At 47.9% G+C, this 16500-nt stretch overlaps 3 protein-coding genes and 1 non-coding gene across 4 annotated transcripts; 1 reads left to right on the top strand and 3 right to left on the bottom strand.

Annotated features, from left to right (window-relative positions):
* Window positions 1-282: 282 nt before the first annotated feature.
* On the top strand, window positions 283-7685 carry SOWAHD (sosondowah ankyrin repeat domain family member D). Its single transcript, XM_059859588.1, has one exon. It carries the CDS (start codon window positions 2404-2406, stop codon window positions 3412-3414), a length of 1011 nt encoding a protein of 336 aa, XP_059715571.1. The 5' UTR covers window positions 283-2403; the 3' UTR covers window positions 3415-7685.
* On the bottom strand, window positions 7547-9265 carry RPL39 (ribosomal protein L39; the record flags this gene model as incomplete). Its single annotated transcript, XM_059859591.1, has 3 exons — window positions 7547-7850; window positions 8799-8902; window positions 9110-9265. Coding segments are annotated over 3 exons (309 nt in total), but the record flags the coding sequence as incomplete, so codon positions are not given.
* On the bottom strand, window positions 7967-8098 carry LOC132334055 (small nucleolar RNA SNORA69). Its single transcript, XR_009488328.1, has one exon. It is a non-coding gene; the product is annotated as a small nucleolar RNA SNORA69 (small nucleolar RNA).
* Window positions 9252-16416, bottom strand: UPF3B (UPF3B regulator of nonsense mediated mRNA decay). Its single transcript, XM_059859586.1, has 10 exons — window positions 16177-16416; window positions 15840-15946; window positions 15621-15727; window positions 14781-14879; window positions 14328-14438; window positions 13599-13642; window positions 12834-13022; window positions 12188-12339; window positions 11164-11476; window positions 9252-10337 (listed from the first exon to the last, which is right to left on the bottom strand). Exons 1-10 carry the CDS (start codon window positions 16354-16356, stop codon window positions 10191-10193), a joined length of 1449 nt encoding a protein of 482 aa, XP_059715569.1. The 5' UTR covers window positions 16357-16416; the 3' UTR covers window positions 9252-10190.
* Window positions 16417-16500: the final 84 nt, after the last annotated feature.

Here is a 16500-nt window from a genome sequence, read left to right as displayed (position 1 = left end):
GGATCCGTCGCGGTGCCCTGCGGCCCCTACGGTAATACGGGCCGGGCCGGGGCCGAGCCGTGCAGCCCCGAGGCTGGGCTGGGGTTCGCGGTTTGGGTCCGTTCAGGTCCCCCAGGCTCAGCAGATGGGTTGCCGTTTCAAGCGGAATGTCCGTGCGGTTCGCGCACTCGCCGTGCCCCAGGTCCGCTGGACGGCTCGGGCCCGCCGGGCACCGGCTGAGTGCGGCTCTGCCCAATTCCCTTCCTGTGGCACCGCCGCTCCTTCCCGGCCCCGCTCGTCCCGGGGGTGCAGCCTCAGCTCCCGGCCTGTCATGAGCACAGCCGCAGCTTCGAGGGTGTAGCTGGTGCCGCTTGGGTTTCCCTTCGTTTGATGGCAGCACAAGCAAAAACGAGGCTGGGGAAACTCGGTCCTTCCCCAAAGTAACTTTCCTGGCCCCTGGACTCCCGAGGTTGACTCCTGATTTTATCATGGTCAGAGTTCACCAGTGTGTCCAGTCCCTAATGCAGGCATGACCACGGTGGCCCTGAATGGGAGGCTTGCTTTGCACCATTAATGCCTTCATTCCCCAAGAGCAGCTCCTTACTTCCCTCCTTGTTTTCCCCAGATGCCACCCAAGTGTTTTCAACTGTTCATCAGGATCTCATGGCTCTGTGGTTCAAGTTCTCTGCCTCCCTGAGCCCACAGAAGCCACCAAAACCCAGTGACAAAATCAGGCAGCTCCAGACAGGGAACAAGGGGGCAATTATGCTTTCACCACCATTTGTTTGGGATTTGAGATTATGCCAACTCCCCACACATCCCAGAAAAACTGGTCCAAGTGGTTGGAAAAAGACCAAGGCCTTCAAGGCTGACGACCAGCTCAGGGCAAGTCAGAGCAGGGCTAAAGCTTAGGGAAGGCAAAGAAGAAAGCTTCAAGGGGCTAGTGTGACTTTTAACTGCCTGACCAGCTGCAAAACCATCTGGTGACAGTTCAGCCATGGGTGTCAGAGCAGTCATGGATAAGAAACTTCTGGAGAGAAAGAGGACTGGGACCTTTTGCAGCAGAAAAATTAGTCCTGATTGATAACAAAATTAGGGTACAAACTACTGGCTGCAGCTGTCAGCATAGACTGTGCTACAAAGTGTATCACAGCAAGCAAGGAAGGTCAAATTCCCGTGGGATGAAACACTGGGTGGCAAGAAGCCAAACAGTGTCCCAGGCTGGGCTTCCCTTATATCAGAGAAACCCATCAGCCACTGGAACATGGCCTCTTGGGGCAGTAACCTGGGCCGTCCTGAGCACAGCATCAAGGAGAAGCATTGCAGCCATAGGGGCCTGTTTCAGAGGGACTGTAAAGCAATTGCTTCAGTGAGACAACTTTGGGGTGCTGCTGGGGTCAGAGGAAGTGTCCTGAGACCAGTGTCATGGATCTACACACGCCAGGCAATGTAACAGGGTCTGACCCTGCTAAGATTGCTGGGTTCAAGTGAATGTTTCCAGTGAGTCTTTTGTTAGTTCTTTGGTTACAGCTCAAGCTGGTGGTTCCAGAGAGGGACCCCAATCCCGATTCACACCTCTCAGTTATACCCCGACACTCATCACCCAATCCAAGTCAATCACTAAATTCTGGCTGGCAGTATCTTGATTTCTTGCTGGGTTTCACTGGAGCTGGGCTGGCTGCCTTCTGATGTTGCTTTATTCTCCTGGGATTGTTTCCTTGGCCCTTATCATCTCCATTCTGCTCATATCTGCTGAATTTCAAGAGTGTTGTGTTAGCAGCATCATTTTATCAAAAGTTTATGTTTGGTCAGCTCTTATGGCCTAAGGCTTTGGCTACTTCAGGTGCTAATGCTGAGCCAGCAGTGCTAAACGAGACCATTCAGGCAGGAGAATCTAGTTCAACAATTTCTGCTGTAGCGTCAGCACTGAGCTGCCCAGGACCTGCCTCCGTCAGGTGCCACGGTTCTGCACGCTCCCTGTATTCCCACTCCCTCCCTGTATTCCACCACGTTGCCTGTATTCCCGTCCTTTCCCTGTATTCCCACACGCTCCCTGTATTCCCACACTTTCCCTGTATTCCCGCTCCCTCACTATATTTCCTCACTTTCCTATATTTCCCAGCCTTTCCCTGCTGCGCGCACACGTTCCCGCAGCCCGGCCGCCCTCCCTCTGTGCCGGCTCAGGCGAGCGTGGCCGGGCCGGGGGGCAGAGCCAGCCCTGTGTGAGGCCGTGCCCGGCAGCCACGGACACAGCGTGACCAAAGGTCACCCGCACCGCCCCGGCGCCGCCATGCCCTGCCGCCGTGCCCTGCTGCCGTGCGGATCGGTTCCTCCTTCGCCGAGGGCCGGCAGGGGAAGCGCGGGGTGAGTGCAGGGGAGCGTGAGCCCTGCCCTGCTGGGGCCAGCCCTGCGAGAGACACCGCCATGGCCCGGCAGGAGCGGGAGAAGGGCGAGGCGGAGCAGAAGGTAGCTGGCATCTCCCGCAGGTTCTCCTTCCTGGATGCCGCCCAGCCCCGAGCGGGCGGCCCGGCCCGCGGCTCCCATCTCTGGCCAGCCACGCTGGGGAGCAGGGAGCGTTTCCATACGCTGCAGAAGATGGACACCAACAAAAGCATCAACTGGGGCAGGCACAGCCTGGGGAGCTGGGGCAGGACTTCAGGCAGGTTCTCCGTTAGCCCCAGTAGTACCCGGAGGAAGGAGCTGAAGGAAATCCTCCTGCAGAGCAACAGCCCTGGCAGCACCATGCGGTTTGCCGCTGCTCAGAAGACATCCAGCAGCAGCGGTCTTCCTGCAGGGCTGCACCAAGAGCAGAAGCCTGAGCAGAGCCCTGATCTGCTGCCCCTTGTCCTCGATCCCCTGGAGCACGCATGGCTGCTGACGGTGGCCGAGGGTGATGCGGACAGCATCATCAAGCTTCTGGACCTGGATCCCAGCCTGCTGACCAGGAGAGACTTTGTGACAGGCTTCACCGCTCTCCACTGGCTTGCCAAGCATGGCCACCATGAGAGCTTCATCCAGGTCATCTCCCATGCCCAGAAAAAAGGCTACCCTGTCAACATGAACATCCCCACAGCCAGCGGCGGGCTCACCCCTTTGCACCTGGCTGCCTTGCAGGGACACGAGGTGCTCATCAAGGTGCTGGTGGGAGCTTACGGGGCAGACACCACCTGCAGGGACCACAACGGGCGCAAGGCTTGGCAGTACCTGCCAGCAGACACCTCCAGGGACCTGAAGGAGCTGGCAGGGGCCTTGGAGGAGGACTTGGTCCAGCTGCACTCTCACAACACCAACAACAACTGTAAGTCATCCAGAGAGGCTGGGGCAGGGCAGGACTGTGTGGACTCCGGGGCCGAGGGAAAAGCCCAGCATTCCTGGGGCCTGTCGACCCTGCGAGGCTTTGTTAGACAGGCCTTTGCTTTCTTCCATGAGCGCTGAAGCTCTCCTGGCTCCATTCCCCAGTAAACCCATGCTGGATAGCAGCTGGAAAAGCCTGCAGGGAGCTAAGAACTTGGCTACTCAAAATCCTGCCTTGTGAGGATTAAGCCATGGCACTATGGCCACCCTGGGTCTTGTGGTATTTTGGGACTCTTCCAGTGTCTGCGTGGAGCACCACGGCCATTGGGAGCAGTACCTTGGGACAGCCCTTCCAAAAAACTGCCTGTCTGCAGAGGGGGTTGTGCCCCCTCTGGATGGGGACTCCTTGCTGCATCCCAGCAGATCACCATGGTTGGGGCTCACGTGTCAGCTCTGCTGTGGGGAGCTGCTCCAACACCCTGCGTGCCCGCAGGAGGATGCTGACCCACCATGTGTGGATCTCATGCTGCAAACGCCTTCCAGCTTCCTGCAAGATCTCCTGATCTCTGCCATATGCACCTTCTCTGGGTTGATGTTTGTTTATGACAGCTGATTATAAAGCTGATTCTCAGTAGAGTAAGAGCTAAGGGCCCTGTTTGTCAGAAGAGTCCAGGCCAAGAGAAGCCTTTCAAAATGCAAAGCAACTCACACTGGTAGCCCTTCCCCTGAGATCCCCATCCCAGGAAGCCTGAAATGCTCCACCTCATTAGGGATGGGGGCCAGAGCAAAGGAGGCAGGAAGGACACAAGGGGGGAAGCCTGTGGTGGCTTCTTTGGGGATTAGAGTTCAGGAACAGCTTTGGAAAGATGATTCATCCTCAGAAACTGTGGAAAAGGTATGTGAAGGCTGTGAGATTAAGATTATTTTTATTGCTACTGAGGTCAAGCTCAAAAATGAAACTCTGATGAGCATTGCTGCAGCAGCATAACAGTGCATGTATGTCTCAGTCACTGCATTAAAAGGGCAAAGCCTCTGCTCACCTGTTTGTGTTTTGTTCACCAAGTGAAGTTCTGCCCTGATGATTTCAACTTGCTTTTTACATTCTCAAAGACCAGTACTGATTTAAAATATCTTCAGAAAAACAACAGTCCCTTCCTCTTTCTCATCAGCACGAGACTATTCCTACACCCTTAAATAGCTGTGCCGTTTGAGAAGTGCTTCTCAGACAGGAACTGGGGAGTTTCTGTTCCCCAGGGCAGCCCTTGCAGGGACAGCTCCTTTAGGGGGGCAGTTGTGGTTTTCTTTCCAGCTGCCTTTCAGGGGGCCTGCAGGGGTGACCGAGGGACTCAAGGTGATCTGGCCTGGCTACACAGGTGCGTTTGCATCTTGATGCAGAAAGATACACAAAGACACACAGGTAACTCCCTCTGGGGAACTAGAGCTGGGGGGTTTCACAGCTCCTGAGCAAACTCCAATTATATTCAGACTGCTTAGACACCAAAATAACCCAGTCTGCAGTAATGACGTGTGGAAGAGCAGCCTCCACATGAGTGAACAGGGATCCAGTGATTGGATAATGCCCAGTCCAGGTGCCTGGGTGGATATATAGATGTGTCTGGACATTTTAGTCCTTGAGATCAGTAGCAGATACATACAAAACACACTAGAACTAGATTTAATGCTTGATCTACAATGCTTTAGCTCTAATAGATTGAAGATGTTGTCAATGCAGCTCCTTCTGGAACCGCTGTGGCCATGTCCATGCCATGGGAGAGCAGGCTGGCTTCTCACAAGTCTGCTCATGCCAGCACAAACTCCATGAACAGCACTGGTGTCAAGTTCTGGTAACCAAAGTGCTGTTGATAAGACAGACAGGACTGACAAAATATTGTTTTTACCTATTAGTCTTCTGTTACCCTTTTACAGCTGTCAGGGAAGGGGCACAGGATGGCTCCTACATCCTCCTCTGAGTAAGGCACAGAGTAAACAGTGGAATAGAGAATTTCCTTGAAGGAGCCATTTCCTTGGCAATAGTACCTGTGGCTTAGTCATGCTCCACCCAGAAACATGGACTTAAATGTTCCATTTAAAAGTAAAATTTGGCTGACAAATGCTGCACCTAAATACAACAAAATTATTTTCAGTTATTACCTCCTGTTGAGAGATAACCAAAACCCTCTAAAGACAGCTTTGCCCTCATCCTTTGGTCATGGGTTTGACCTGGTGTTCTGTGCTGAGACAAATTAGGTGGGGACTTCAGAGCAGAACCAGAACTCTGCTTCTCTAGATATGTTCCAACATCCTCACCATGTCACCCCCTGACCTGGGTGGGTCCCTTTCCACTGAGCAAAATAACCCCCCACATTTCCTTCCAGTGACCCACCCCTTTGTCTTGCTCGGTTCATTTTCATACCTACAGTTGATTTGGATACAGAGACATCTTTAGAAAAATATTCCTCAAGTATACAATCAGCTCCAACTTTGCTTTTGACTCAGAAAACAAAACATATCCACCAAAATCAATGGACTAAAATATCTAAATATTTTTTCTTTAAAGCTTCTGTTGATGTCTCAGTTATCATGTGTGTTAGCTCAGTTCTGCAGAGATTCCTGATTCCCTCTCACAGGAAGGAGAGGGCAAAGAGAGCTGCCACAGACAACAGAAAACATTCAAACCCAGAGATATTTGTTTGGTTAAGGTTCTGCAGAGGATTGAGTTTAACCCAAGCTAAATTTGTACCAAATTCACTTTTTTTTATCCCTTAATGTCCAGCTTGAAAAGCAGATTCAGTCAAATAGGGAAAATAATACAAGGAGTTATTTTCCAAAACAGTTCCTTAGTAGAAGTTACTTCCACCTAATAAAAATATTAGTCATGATAGTAATAGGGAGACTTTCTAATAAATAGTAATAAATTGTCCAGTCTGTTGCTCAGGAAAGTTTTCCCACAAATGCCAAGGAAAAAACTGTCTCTTTCCATTCTCAAGTCCATAAAATTGCTGTTTTCCTCCTCAGCCAGATCCCCATAGACACAATTACAGAGAAACTCTATGAGCAGCTTTGCCTGCCAGCAGTGATGCGGAGAGGCTGGGGGAGGTAAGCTGGATGCCAAGGCAGAACTCCAGTCCTCAGCAGTGCTGTTATTTCCTGAACACTCACTTCAAAGAGTGCAGGAAAGCTTTAAAAATCATTGAAGTCAGAGTGGCTGCAGCATGCAAGCCTCTGCTCAAACACCTCTGGCAATGCTGTTTGCTGCTTTCCTGTTGCAGTGACTTTGTGCTTCCCCCTGACGATGGAGTCCAGACTTTACCAGACAGGACAAGGAGCTAGAGGATACCTCTGAAGTATCCTGAAGTTGGTAAAAATCCCAGCCTTGCTCACCCCGAGTTACAGAACCCTGCAGCTCACCTTAGGAAGGAGACACCTCATGACCTCTGAGTGAGATATGTATTTCTTAGCATTTACATGCTGTTTGGCACATGCTGTACCCAGTGTTATTTGCTCAGAGTTGCAATACAAAGCAGTGTGAAAGCAGCAACCCAGAAGGTATGGCAGCCTGAAGCTTCCTCAGGAAGCTGCCTCTCAGGAACAGACCCACGAGCTGAGGCTGAAGGCAGGAATGAAGCAGCACCTTTGGCAGCCTTCAGTGTCAGGATGGGCTTGGCCACAGCCCAGGACAGGGATTTCCTGCTGACCAGAGCAGCAACCCCAGTTCAGAGCAGTGAACAGAAAGGACTGTGTGCAGAGCCACAGCTCCTCCACTTCCCTGCAGTAAATTGGTTTCACAGGCCCCAGCAGAGAATACCAGCACAGGGGAGCTGGAGTGCCAGAGACAAGAGACCCTTAATCCCCTTTTTCCTCTCCCTTTTTAAATAGCTGCAAACCCTTTGAGCCCCATCCTAAATTTCTACCTGTCTGCTGAGAATGTTTTATACTAAGCTGCACCTGTGGTTGGTGCTGATTTATCAAACCAACACAGACTCCTTAACAAAACTCATGTTATTTAATATTCTAAATACAGTACACAGACAGTATATGCTGCACTCTACAGTACTGCATTTTGTAAGAGATTTTCTTCAAGTCTGATTTTGCCTTTTTTTATAAATTGGTACTTTGCTCCTGAAGGTTTACAGTCAGTGAAAAGGAAGACACAGCCTACTCTACCTGAAAAGAGCTGACAGGGCTCCTCATACTAGGTGATAATTTAACTAACATTACCATTAATTTGTTACAATCCCACCACATACATAGGAAATAATTTTCAAAACCAAAGTCATTCAGGTCCATATTTATTAGTAAGCCTGTGCAGTGTCAATGCTCACGGTGATGCCTGAAAGAACACCAATAGAACACAGTCTCCATGTTTCAGATACAAAGATTTTCCCAGTTAACATCAACATCCCAGACCAGCTTATAAAAACCCCACACTGGGGACTGCAGTCCAGCATCACAGAAGGAATGACTTGAGGCTGTTATCGATCTGACACAGAAAGACCAATGTTCATTAGAGCTCCTGGGACAGTCTCTCTTACAAGCCCAGTTTGGTCCTCCTCCAGTGCCTCCTTTTGGAGTTGTACCTAAGACAAAAGCAGAGTGAATTAGCAAAGTGCACACACACATTTGTTAAACATGAAAGCAGAACAGCACACGGAAAAAGTCTCTTCCATGAAAGCACATTAATTTGTGAGCATGTACTTGTCCATGTTAAGAACAAATGCTTTCACCACGGTGTGGGTGAAAGCACAGACAGTGTTAACAGAGTTGCTCTCAGCAGGAAAATGGCAGCACTCCCACAGCAGGAAGCACTGCAATTGCAGCCTGCTTTAAAACAAAGCTTGGACAGAACTCATAGCCCAATTACTCAAGCCAGGAGACCAAAATCCATTATTCTTTCCTATGGTCAAGTATTTCAGAGTACTGCAATTCAGCTGAAACAGAACCCAGCTGTAACCTGCCACATGGCAGACAAGGATCCAGCTGAGTGCATGCACCACTGACCCCACTTAGAAACAAGCTGGGAGCAGCTACAGGAACAGAACCTAGCAATGTTGTGCTGGGTCACTGCCTGAGCCAGCCAGGGCTGCTGCTGCTGCTCTCCTCACTGCTTAGGACAAAGAGAGAAAGAGAAGAGGGAATTTTATTGCCTTAAAAAGCCCAGACGAAGGAGTGTATGAAATAAAAAACTATGCTGCAGTTTTCAACCAGTGGGCTTGGACAGGCACCACCCTGTGCATGCCCCATGTGCACCCAGTGTGTCACAGCACTCAGCATTTCCCTAAGCACAATGCTCGAGAACACAACAGGAGACCAAGGAACTATGACAAATTAATTCTACAGTCAAGTGCCAAGCATTTCATACTATCAATATGACTTCCCATACATCCAACACGGCCCTCCCGGGCACAAAACTGCGCCTTGGCCGGCATGAACGCCGCCAGCTCCCGCCCTCGGCCTGTCCCGCCCAGGCCGCCTGACGAAGCCTGCGCGGCCGCAACTCCTCAGAAAGCACGGGCCCAGCTCGTTACCTGATCTTATTGCCGGTTTTCATGCGAATCCACTGCGGGATGGGCCGGTTCTGCTTCTGCTTCTTGGCGAGGAAGCGTTTGATCTTGAACGTCTTGTGCGACGACTGCAAGAGAGCGCAGCGGTCAGTGCCTCACCCAGCCCCGGCACAGCCCCGGCCCCGGCCAGGCCTCGGCCAGCCGGGAATGCCGCACCCGGCTCCCTCCCGCTCCCTCCGCTCCGCCGCCCGCCCGCCAGGATCCCCGAGCGCGGCGGCCTCGAGGAGAGGGCTCGGAGCGCGGCGGGAGGGCGCGGATGGCTGCGGATGTCTCACCATGGCGCGGAGCGGCGCGGCGTCCCGGCGATGGCGGCGTCCGAGGAGGCGGAAAGAGGGCGGAGCGGCCGTGGCGGAGCGGGCGCAGCGCCCCCTGCCGGCCCGGCGGCCCCCACGCAGTGACGGACGGCGGCGGCCGAGCGAGTTTGTGCGAGTTTATTTGGGTTTAGTACAAAAAACAGCTATGGCTAAAATTCGCTAGCTTGGGAGGACCTGCTACTGGCGAAGTCTCGTTCTGGGCTGTAAAACAATACTTCAGGTTATGAGGGAAGAGGAAGCAGTTCCGAGAGGGCAGGAGTTCAGAAATGTTTCAGACTTGAGTGAAGAGAAGATGCTGGAAAAGAACAGGATGCCCAAACCAGCCACATTTGATGAAAAATAAGCATTTCAATGTAGGGAGACTTTACATGAGAATTTATAAAGTCATATTCAACTATTAAGCCAGCTTATTCATACACTCCAACTTAAGTTATTTTATCCAGAGAACCACTGAAGAGGACGGTCTCTCCCTCCCTAACATGGTTACTGCACTGCCAGATGTTCTGCTCCTTGTGTGCCAAAAGGCTCCTGTCCACTGGTACCTCAACAGCCCCAGCCTGTGTATGTGTCTCAGTGCTAGACTGACACACTTCAGCTTTCACTGCCTCACGTAGGAGCACCACAGAACACAGCAACACCTGTGTGAACTCCAGGCAACTCCAAGCTTGCTCTGCTTAAGGGTATCCAACACTGGCTCTAATTGCCTTAGAGCTCTGGCTTTTGATCCAGGTGTCATTCCCTCCTGACCACAACTGATTTATTATCAAACTTAAGGCCATAAAGTCTTTCTATTTCGCAAAGATTCTCTTCTCTGCTGTAGTTAGATGCTGGGAAAGTAAGTTCAAATAACTGAAAATATTACAATGAGAACACATTTCAAATTTGGAATCTACAACTGAGGTTCTTTAACCAGAAACATCCAAGAGCACAATGCCCCCTTTTCTTCCTTTGTTCCTTTTTCGCTCCGAAGGCACTTCTGGATTGCGTAGTACATGCTCTTTGGCTGCACAGACAGTCAGAACACATAAGGCTGGCACATCAGTCACTCCTCTTCCTTCGTGTGACTGCTCTCACCCTCTTGTTTCTTATCCACTCCCTGATCTGGGGGCTTTGCAGCACTGTCTTCATACTGACACAATCTGCTCCGGCTTCGGGCCCCGGGCTGGTACAGCTGCATTGCTGGGCGATCCTGAAATAAATCAAAACTATTTAGATTCTTTCACAACTCCCTGCTCTCAGGGTTATTATGGCATCATTCTATGGTATTAGAAATGGCTCAAATTCAAACTTTTCATGCTAAGTTTAATTATTCCACAGTGGTGGCAAAGTAACTTCAATTGTCCCAAATCAAGGTTGTCTCTGTTGTAAAGCAACATCCCTGTTGAAACTACAACACTGCTCAGAGTTGAGGTTATTTGTAACGAGTCTCCTGTTGCGTTCAGCTCACATCCTCTCAGAAGAGAGGCCAACCTCACAGTTTTAAAACCTTGAATTTCATGTGTACCTGACAATGTCTTAAGTGATACAGAAAACAAGCACAGAGATACTGCAAAAACAGATTTTGAAGAGTACATAAAATTACACTCAAGACATTATTTCCTGAACCTAGAGCACATGTCATATTCTGCAAGTTACAGTTTCCTATTTTAAGGAACCTGTTTAACCACACTCCCACTTTGAGATGCATTTTCAGGCATCATAAGATCAGCAGACACAAACAGATTACTGATACTCTACCAACACCTTAAAGCAACAGCCTTTGGCACAAGTCAGCAAATAAAAAGGGATCAGCGTATTACAATTTAACCCATGTTTTCTTGGGTTAGTTCTTACACAGTGACAAGAAATACCACTGTTAAGCAAATTTTAGTGGACATTTCTAGCAATGGCAGAGTTTGTTGCAGAACAGGGAGAAGTTTCAATAGAGAAACCACATGGTTCTGTCCTTGAAGTGCTTTTATCCTAAAACCACAGATCTCTATGAATCAACACATGAATTTAAAGAAATCCAGCACCTTGTTTCTGATACGATCCCTCTTAATTGTATCCTCTTTTTTATCGTCTTTGGTAACTTTCTCAGATTTGTCCGTGCTGCTGGTAAAGTCTGTAAGATCACTTTTCTTTCCCTTTTCTCTGAGTAAGTCTCTCTCCTTTTTCACCTCTTCCTCTTTTCTTCTAAAAACCTTCTCTTTCTCATAGCGCTCTTTCTGCCTCCGACGCTCCTCTTCTTGGCGCCTCAGTTTCTCTCTCTGTGCTCTCTCATATTCTCTGTCTCTGTCAAAATCTCTATCTCGGTCCCTGTAGTCCTTTACACACTCATCTTCTGATCTGTATGAAAACAAAACTGAAAATTAAGCTCAAAAGATTCATCAAACAGAGCTGGGAGATCAATGTAATAGTGGTGTAAATGTGCAATAGGAAGATGACACACTGGCAGGTACTAGGGAGCTCTTGGGAGGCTGAGATAGCCCAAGTCATGCATGACAGCCAGAGAGGACACTGACCACTAGAGCTTCCCAGCCTCCTACTTGCATAGCTGGCTGAGTCTCTCCTGGCTTTGAAAAAACATCTGAATTTGTCTGTCTTATCTGTATTTCTCATATGGCAGAACGGAACCTCAAACAGATCATGGAGCCGTTGAGAATTACATTTTCCACTTTGACTTTTTACAAGACTTAGAGGGACTGGTAACTAGAGAACACCTCTCCTCTTGCCATGGTTATAATAATTATCTCATTGCAAGAACAGTGCTCACAGCCTGCTGCATTCACCTACATATGGGCTTCCTTAGTGGAGTTCCTATAATGAGCTGTAAAAATATTAAAATCTGTCCACTAATGAAGAATTTCCAGGTAATTCACAGAGTTTTCTGTAATCATGGGGATGTGCACTGGCACAGAGAGCACAGCTCATGTCTTACATGAGAAAAAGCATTTGAAAGGAATTTCAAAACATGGTCATGGCAGAACAGCCTAAGCCTCAGTACAATCAGGAAACAAGTTATAGATACATATATATTTATAGCAAGTACTAGAATACTTTTTTGCCTTCTCTTCTTTTGTCTCCCCATCAGATCGTTTGGCAGATGCACTACTCGCATTTTTTTCCTCCCTCAGAGTCTCTCTTTCCAGTTTCTTGGATTTTTCTTTTCTCTCCAAGTCTTTTTCATCTTTTTCAGGCTTCTTAAGTAGCTACAAAGAAAACAGAAGTCTCAACTAAAAAGCTCACTCTAACACATATTGTCTGGCACAACACCGAAATTGCATCAAAGGAACCACAGTCCAGTAAGAAGTAAACATTAAAGAAATATTACTGCAAATCACAGTATTTCTAAAAGCTGGAGTGTATGAGTAAGCATTATTCACACAGTAGACTAGGATTTTTCTCCTAAACCAGGCTGTTTTAGAAAGCTTAAAAATAGTCTCCATTCCATAGTGAATTCACAATCCTGTTTACCACAGCATGTACAACAGTCACATGACAAAAACTTTAAATATTACTATGAAACATTACAGCATGTAAACCTTTACAATGCCTACTACTGAATATTACAAAAAAATTGGTCATTTACTAACACCAAACTCATATGATTCTTCACACAATACCCAAAGTACATTTTGAGACTGATATACAAATAATAGGGGAAAGGGAGTGTAACAGTTTATAATAAAGAACTGTTCTAGACCTTAATCTTTGGTTCTTCTTTTGATCTGTCTCTTTCTTTTTCTGGGCATCTGTCTACTTTCTTCAATTTTTCTGCTTCTTTTCTCTTCCTTCTCTCCTCTTCTTTCCATTTTCTTCTTTCTTCTTCTCTTTGTCTTTTTCTTTCTAATTCTCTCCTCCTTCTCTCCTCTCTTTTTTCTTCTCTCAGTCTCTGTGTATGTAAAAACAAAGAGAAAGTGTCTCTCCACAGCAGAAAACATCTCTTTAAGCCATCAAACAACTCACCTTAATGCTGCCTCTATTATAAAAGAGTCATCTCTGTCATCTCTGTGGTTGCTATGAACTTGAACATGTTGCAGCAGTATTTTTTTTATCATAAGCCTTAATTTGTACTGTCTTAACTCAAATACATAGCTAGCCTCAGACTTTATCATTCAAATTTTATTTAAATCTGCCCCACCTCTGATTTTCTCCATTGCTACAAGTTAAAACAAGTTAAAATAACATTATGTCCTAGGAGAAAGATCATCTACAAGGACCTCAGCCATACTGCACGAAAAATGGAAGCACTACAATGGAATCTGTTTTGTCAGTGCAAAAAGAGGTGTTTTGCTGTGACGAGAACGTACACAAAGCACCACCATTCCAACACTCCTTTAAAATATATGAACCAGATGTTGACAAGTTGGGTCAAAAGCTCCTTCAAAAGGAAGGGCAGAAATGTATCAGCATACAATGATCAAATTGTACTTGCAAACAACAAGATAATTCTGGAGGTAAGTCTTACCTGTTTATTTTTCAAGAAGTTCAATAAAGGAGTAGTCTTTTTAGCTGGAAAATAGATAAAACAAATGTAAATATTTTGCCTTATCCAATACTGCAATACCTACAACAGAGTTCTATATAAAATGAAGCAGCCTTACACATTCCCCTGCCTGTCATACAGAAATACAGCAGTAAAACAAATATTCCAAACCTATCTCCAAGTGGCAACTATTAGGATTCTATAAACTTCTTTAGGATATTAATAGAATATTAACAAAATATCCCTTACACCTATCTCTGCATTCAGTCTGCATTAGGCTTTTTCCAGACACTCTCATTTTTAAAGAGATCCCAGTAATATACTTAAAAAGAGGAACTTGATCATTTCTTGGTGGTATTTTACCCAACCACACTATCTCTTAACTTGTGCCTGCATGGAACATCACTGATCACAGCACTGTGCATTAAACACCACTGCATCTCACTGAAATGCAGCCACTCCACAGCCTGCTCTGGCTAACAAACATCTGCAACAGGAAGGAACTTTGTCATCTAAAACCTATACCTACAGAAGAATTTAGAGCATGGGAACAAAACAAAACACACAATAATATTAGCCTAAATGTTTAACAAATAGTAAACAGGCACGCAAAAGAATTCAATCTCCTCCAGGCTGAGCTTCAAATTACAAAACATATTTGTTTCTTTGTGATCTAGGAAAATGTTAACTATAGTACATAGATTTCCATACCTATTAGCTCTTTGTTTCTTGCCTCTATTTCCTCCAACAAAGTTTCAGGAGTGGAGGTTAATTTTTCATCATCTGCACTGTAACTTTCCAAAAACTTCTTGTATTCTGGATCTACACGGAAGAGAAGGGGAAAAAGGCGGAAAAAGAAGAGATACTGTAGCATGAAAAGTATTTACATCATGCACTGCTCAGTTACATTTACTTCAGCTGGGTTGTTTAAATGCACCTTTTCATAGGTTAGCAGCTCTCAAATGAGCTGCTTTATTATGTTTGTCTGGGACAATCATATTTAATAGATTTCTAGCTGACAAAGCAGTGCTCATAAACTTCACATATAATTAAGCAAACATCCTATTGGTGGAACTATAGTGTCACAGTAAAAACATGACATTCAAATTACTGCTAAGAGTTTCAAGTCTACTCATGCAAAAACAAACTAGTCCGCTGTTATACCATCTTCAATAGTTCCAGTTTTGGCATCCTTTTTCTTACTCTTCTTTTTTGCAGCTTTTTGGAAAGGTGCAAACTCGACTATGGCAGCATATTCCTGACCTGTTGAGAGAAAAAATACATTAAAATAAAGATGAAACTGATATAAAATAGATTATATTGTCCATATCTAAAACAGAAAGGTAATTCTCACAAGAAATCTGCAATACTAGAAGAGTCTACTTGTACAGCATAAAAACATTTTTGTATTTGGAAAACCATTTAATAAAAAAAACAAACCACTCTACAGACAGCAGAATTCACGACCTTAACACTCTCACTATACTAATAAACCAGCAAATTCACAAGCTGGCAGAAGGACATACTAGATTTAAGATTGCCCATGACTTGCCAGTTCTACCACCTCAGCAGCACCACACCATGTAATGGCCTCATCCTACAGACTCTGCATCCACTGTGCAAGAAAGAATATTTTAAGTCACTACAACTGAAGCAAATCTCAATTTTTTGACAATTTTTGACAAAATACAGCAGAATGCAACACATGACAAGCAGGCTTTAAAGCTTTATCTTCTGACAAGAACACTACATTTATGGCTGCACAAATCCAGCTGGGTACGGCAAACATAGTGTGCTGTTACACTGCAAACCAGCTCATTTAAAGGACTTAGAGGTTATCAGATCTATGTACATACGTATTTCTAGAGGTATTGGAACTGTTTTTGAGGCAATAAACCCAAACAAGTCAGACGTGGCTGCTCACACCCATCCCTCCAAAACTCAGCCAGCACACAGCACAGACAGCAGGGAAGCAGCAACATAAATCGAGTGCCGTTCACTTACCTTTGTGATCGACAAAAACGTAGCCGTCGAAGCGATCCCTGAAGAGGACTATGTCTTCCTGGTTCTTGAAGTTGATGTAGGCTCTCGAGAACATGTGCGGGTACAAGCTGCAGAGACACAAACCGAGAGCGCTGCGCTGACGAGGCGGCGGCGCCACTGGGGCCCGGCTGGCAGTAGCGGCGGCTCCCGGGAGCGCCCGGACTGGGCAGGCGGCCGTACCTGGAGTCGTTCGCGAAGAACTCGAAGTAGTCGTGCTCGGGCAGAGGCTGCAGGTGCTCCTCCAGCTGCTCCTTCGTCAGGCTGGGCGGCAGCCGGCGGATCACCACCTGCGGCACGGCAGGACCGGCGCTCAGGGCGGCGGCAGCGCCGGGGACGAGTCATTACCGCGCCTCCCCCGACACGTCCCGTCCCAGGAGGCCCCCGCAAGCGGCCCGTTAGCGGGGGAAGATCCCGTTACAGAGGGGGAGCCCTGTTACCGGAGGGAGGAGGGGCCCGTTACAGAGGGTGAGCCCCGTTACCGGGGAGGGCGCCGTTCCCGGCGGCGCGCAGGCCCCACCTTGCTCAGCGTCTCCTTCTTGTCCTTGGGCCGCTCCAAGCGATCGAGCTCGGCGGCGCCGGTTCTGCCGTCCGTGCCGGCGACGGGGCCCGAGCCTGGTCCCGCGGCCAGCAGAACGCCCGGCCCTGCGGAGGCCCCGCGCCGCTCCTTAGGCCTGGCGTTCTCCTTGTCCTCCTTCATCCCGATCCCGATCCCGATCCCGATCCCGGTCCTGACTCCGGCCCGGGCTGCGCCGCGCGCACCCAGTCACCGCCGCCTCTCGCGAGACCGTGCCCTAAAGGTGCCGCTGCCTCCGCCGGACTACCACTCCCAGCGTGCACCGCG

This window comes from Haemorhous mexicanus, chromosome 14 (genome assembly GCF_027477595.1).
Source record: "Haemorhous mexicanus isolate bHaeMex1 chromosome 14, bHaeMex1.pri, whole genome shotgun sequence".
In the NCBI taxonomy this organism is placed as follows: Eukaryota; Metazoa; Chordata; class Aves; order Passeriformes; family Fringillidae; genus Haemorhous; species Haemorhous mexicanus.
The sequence above is the reverse complement of the archived record's forward strand: the minus strand, read 5'-3'. Positions and strand labels throughout refer to the sequence as shown.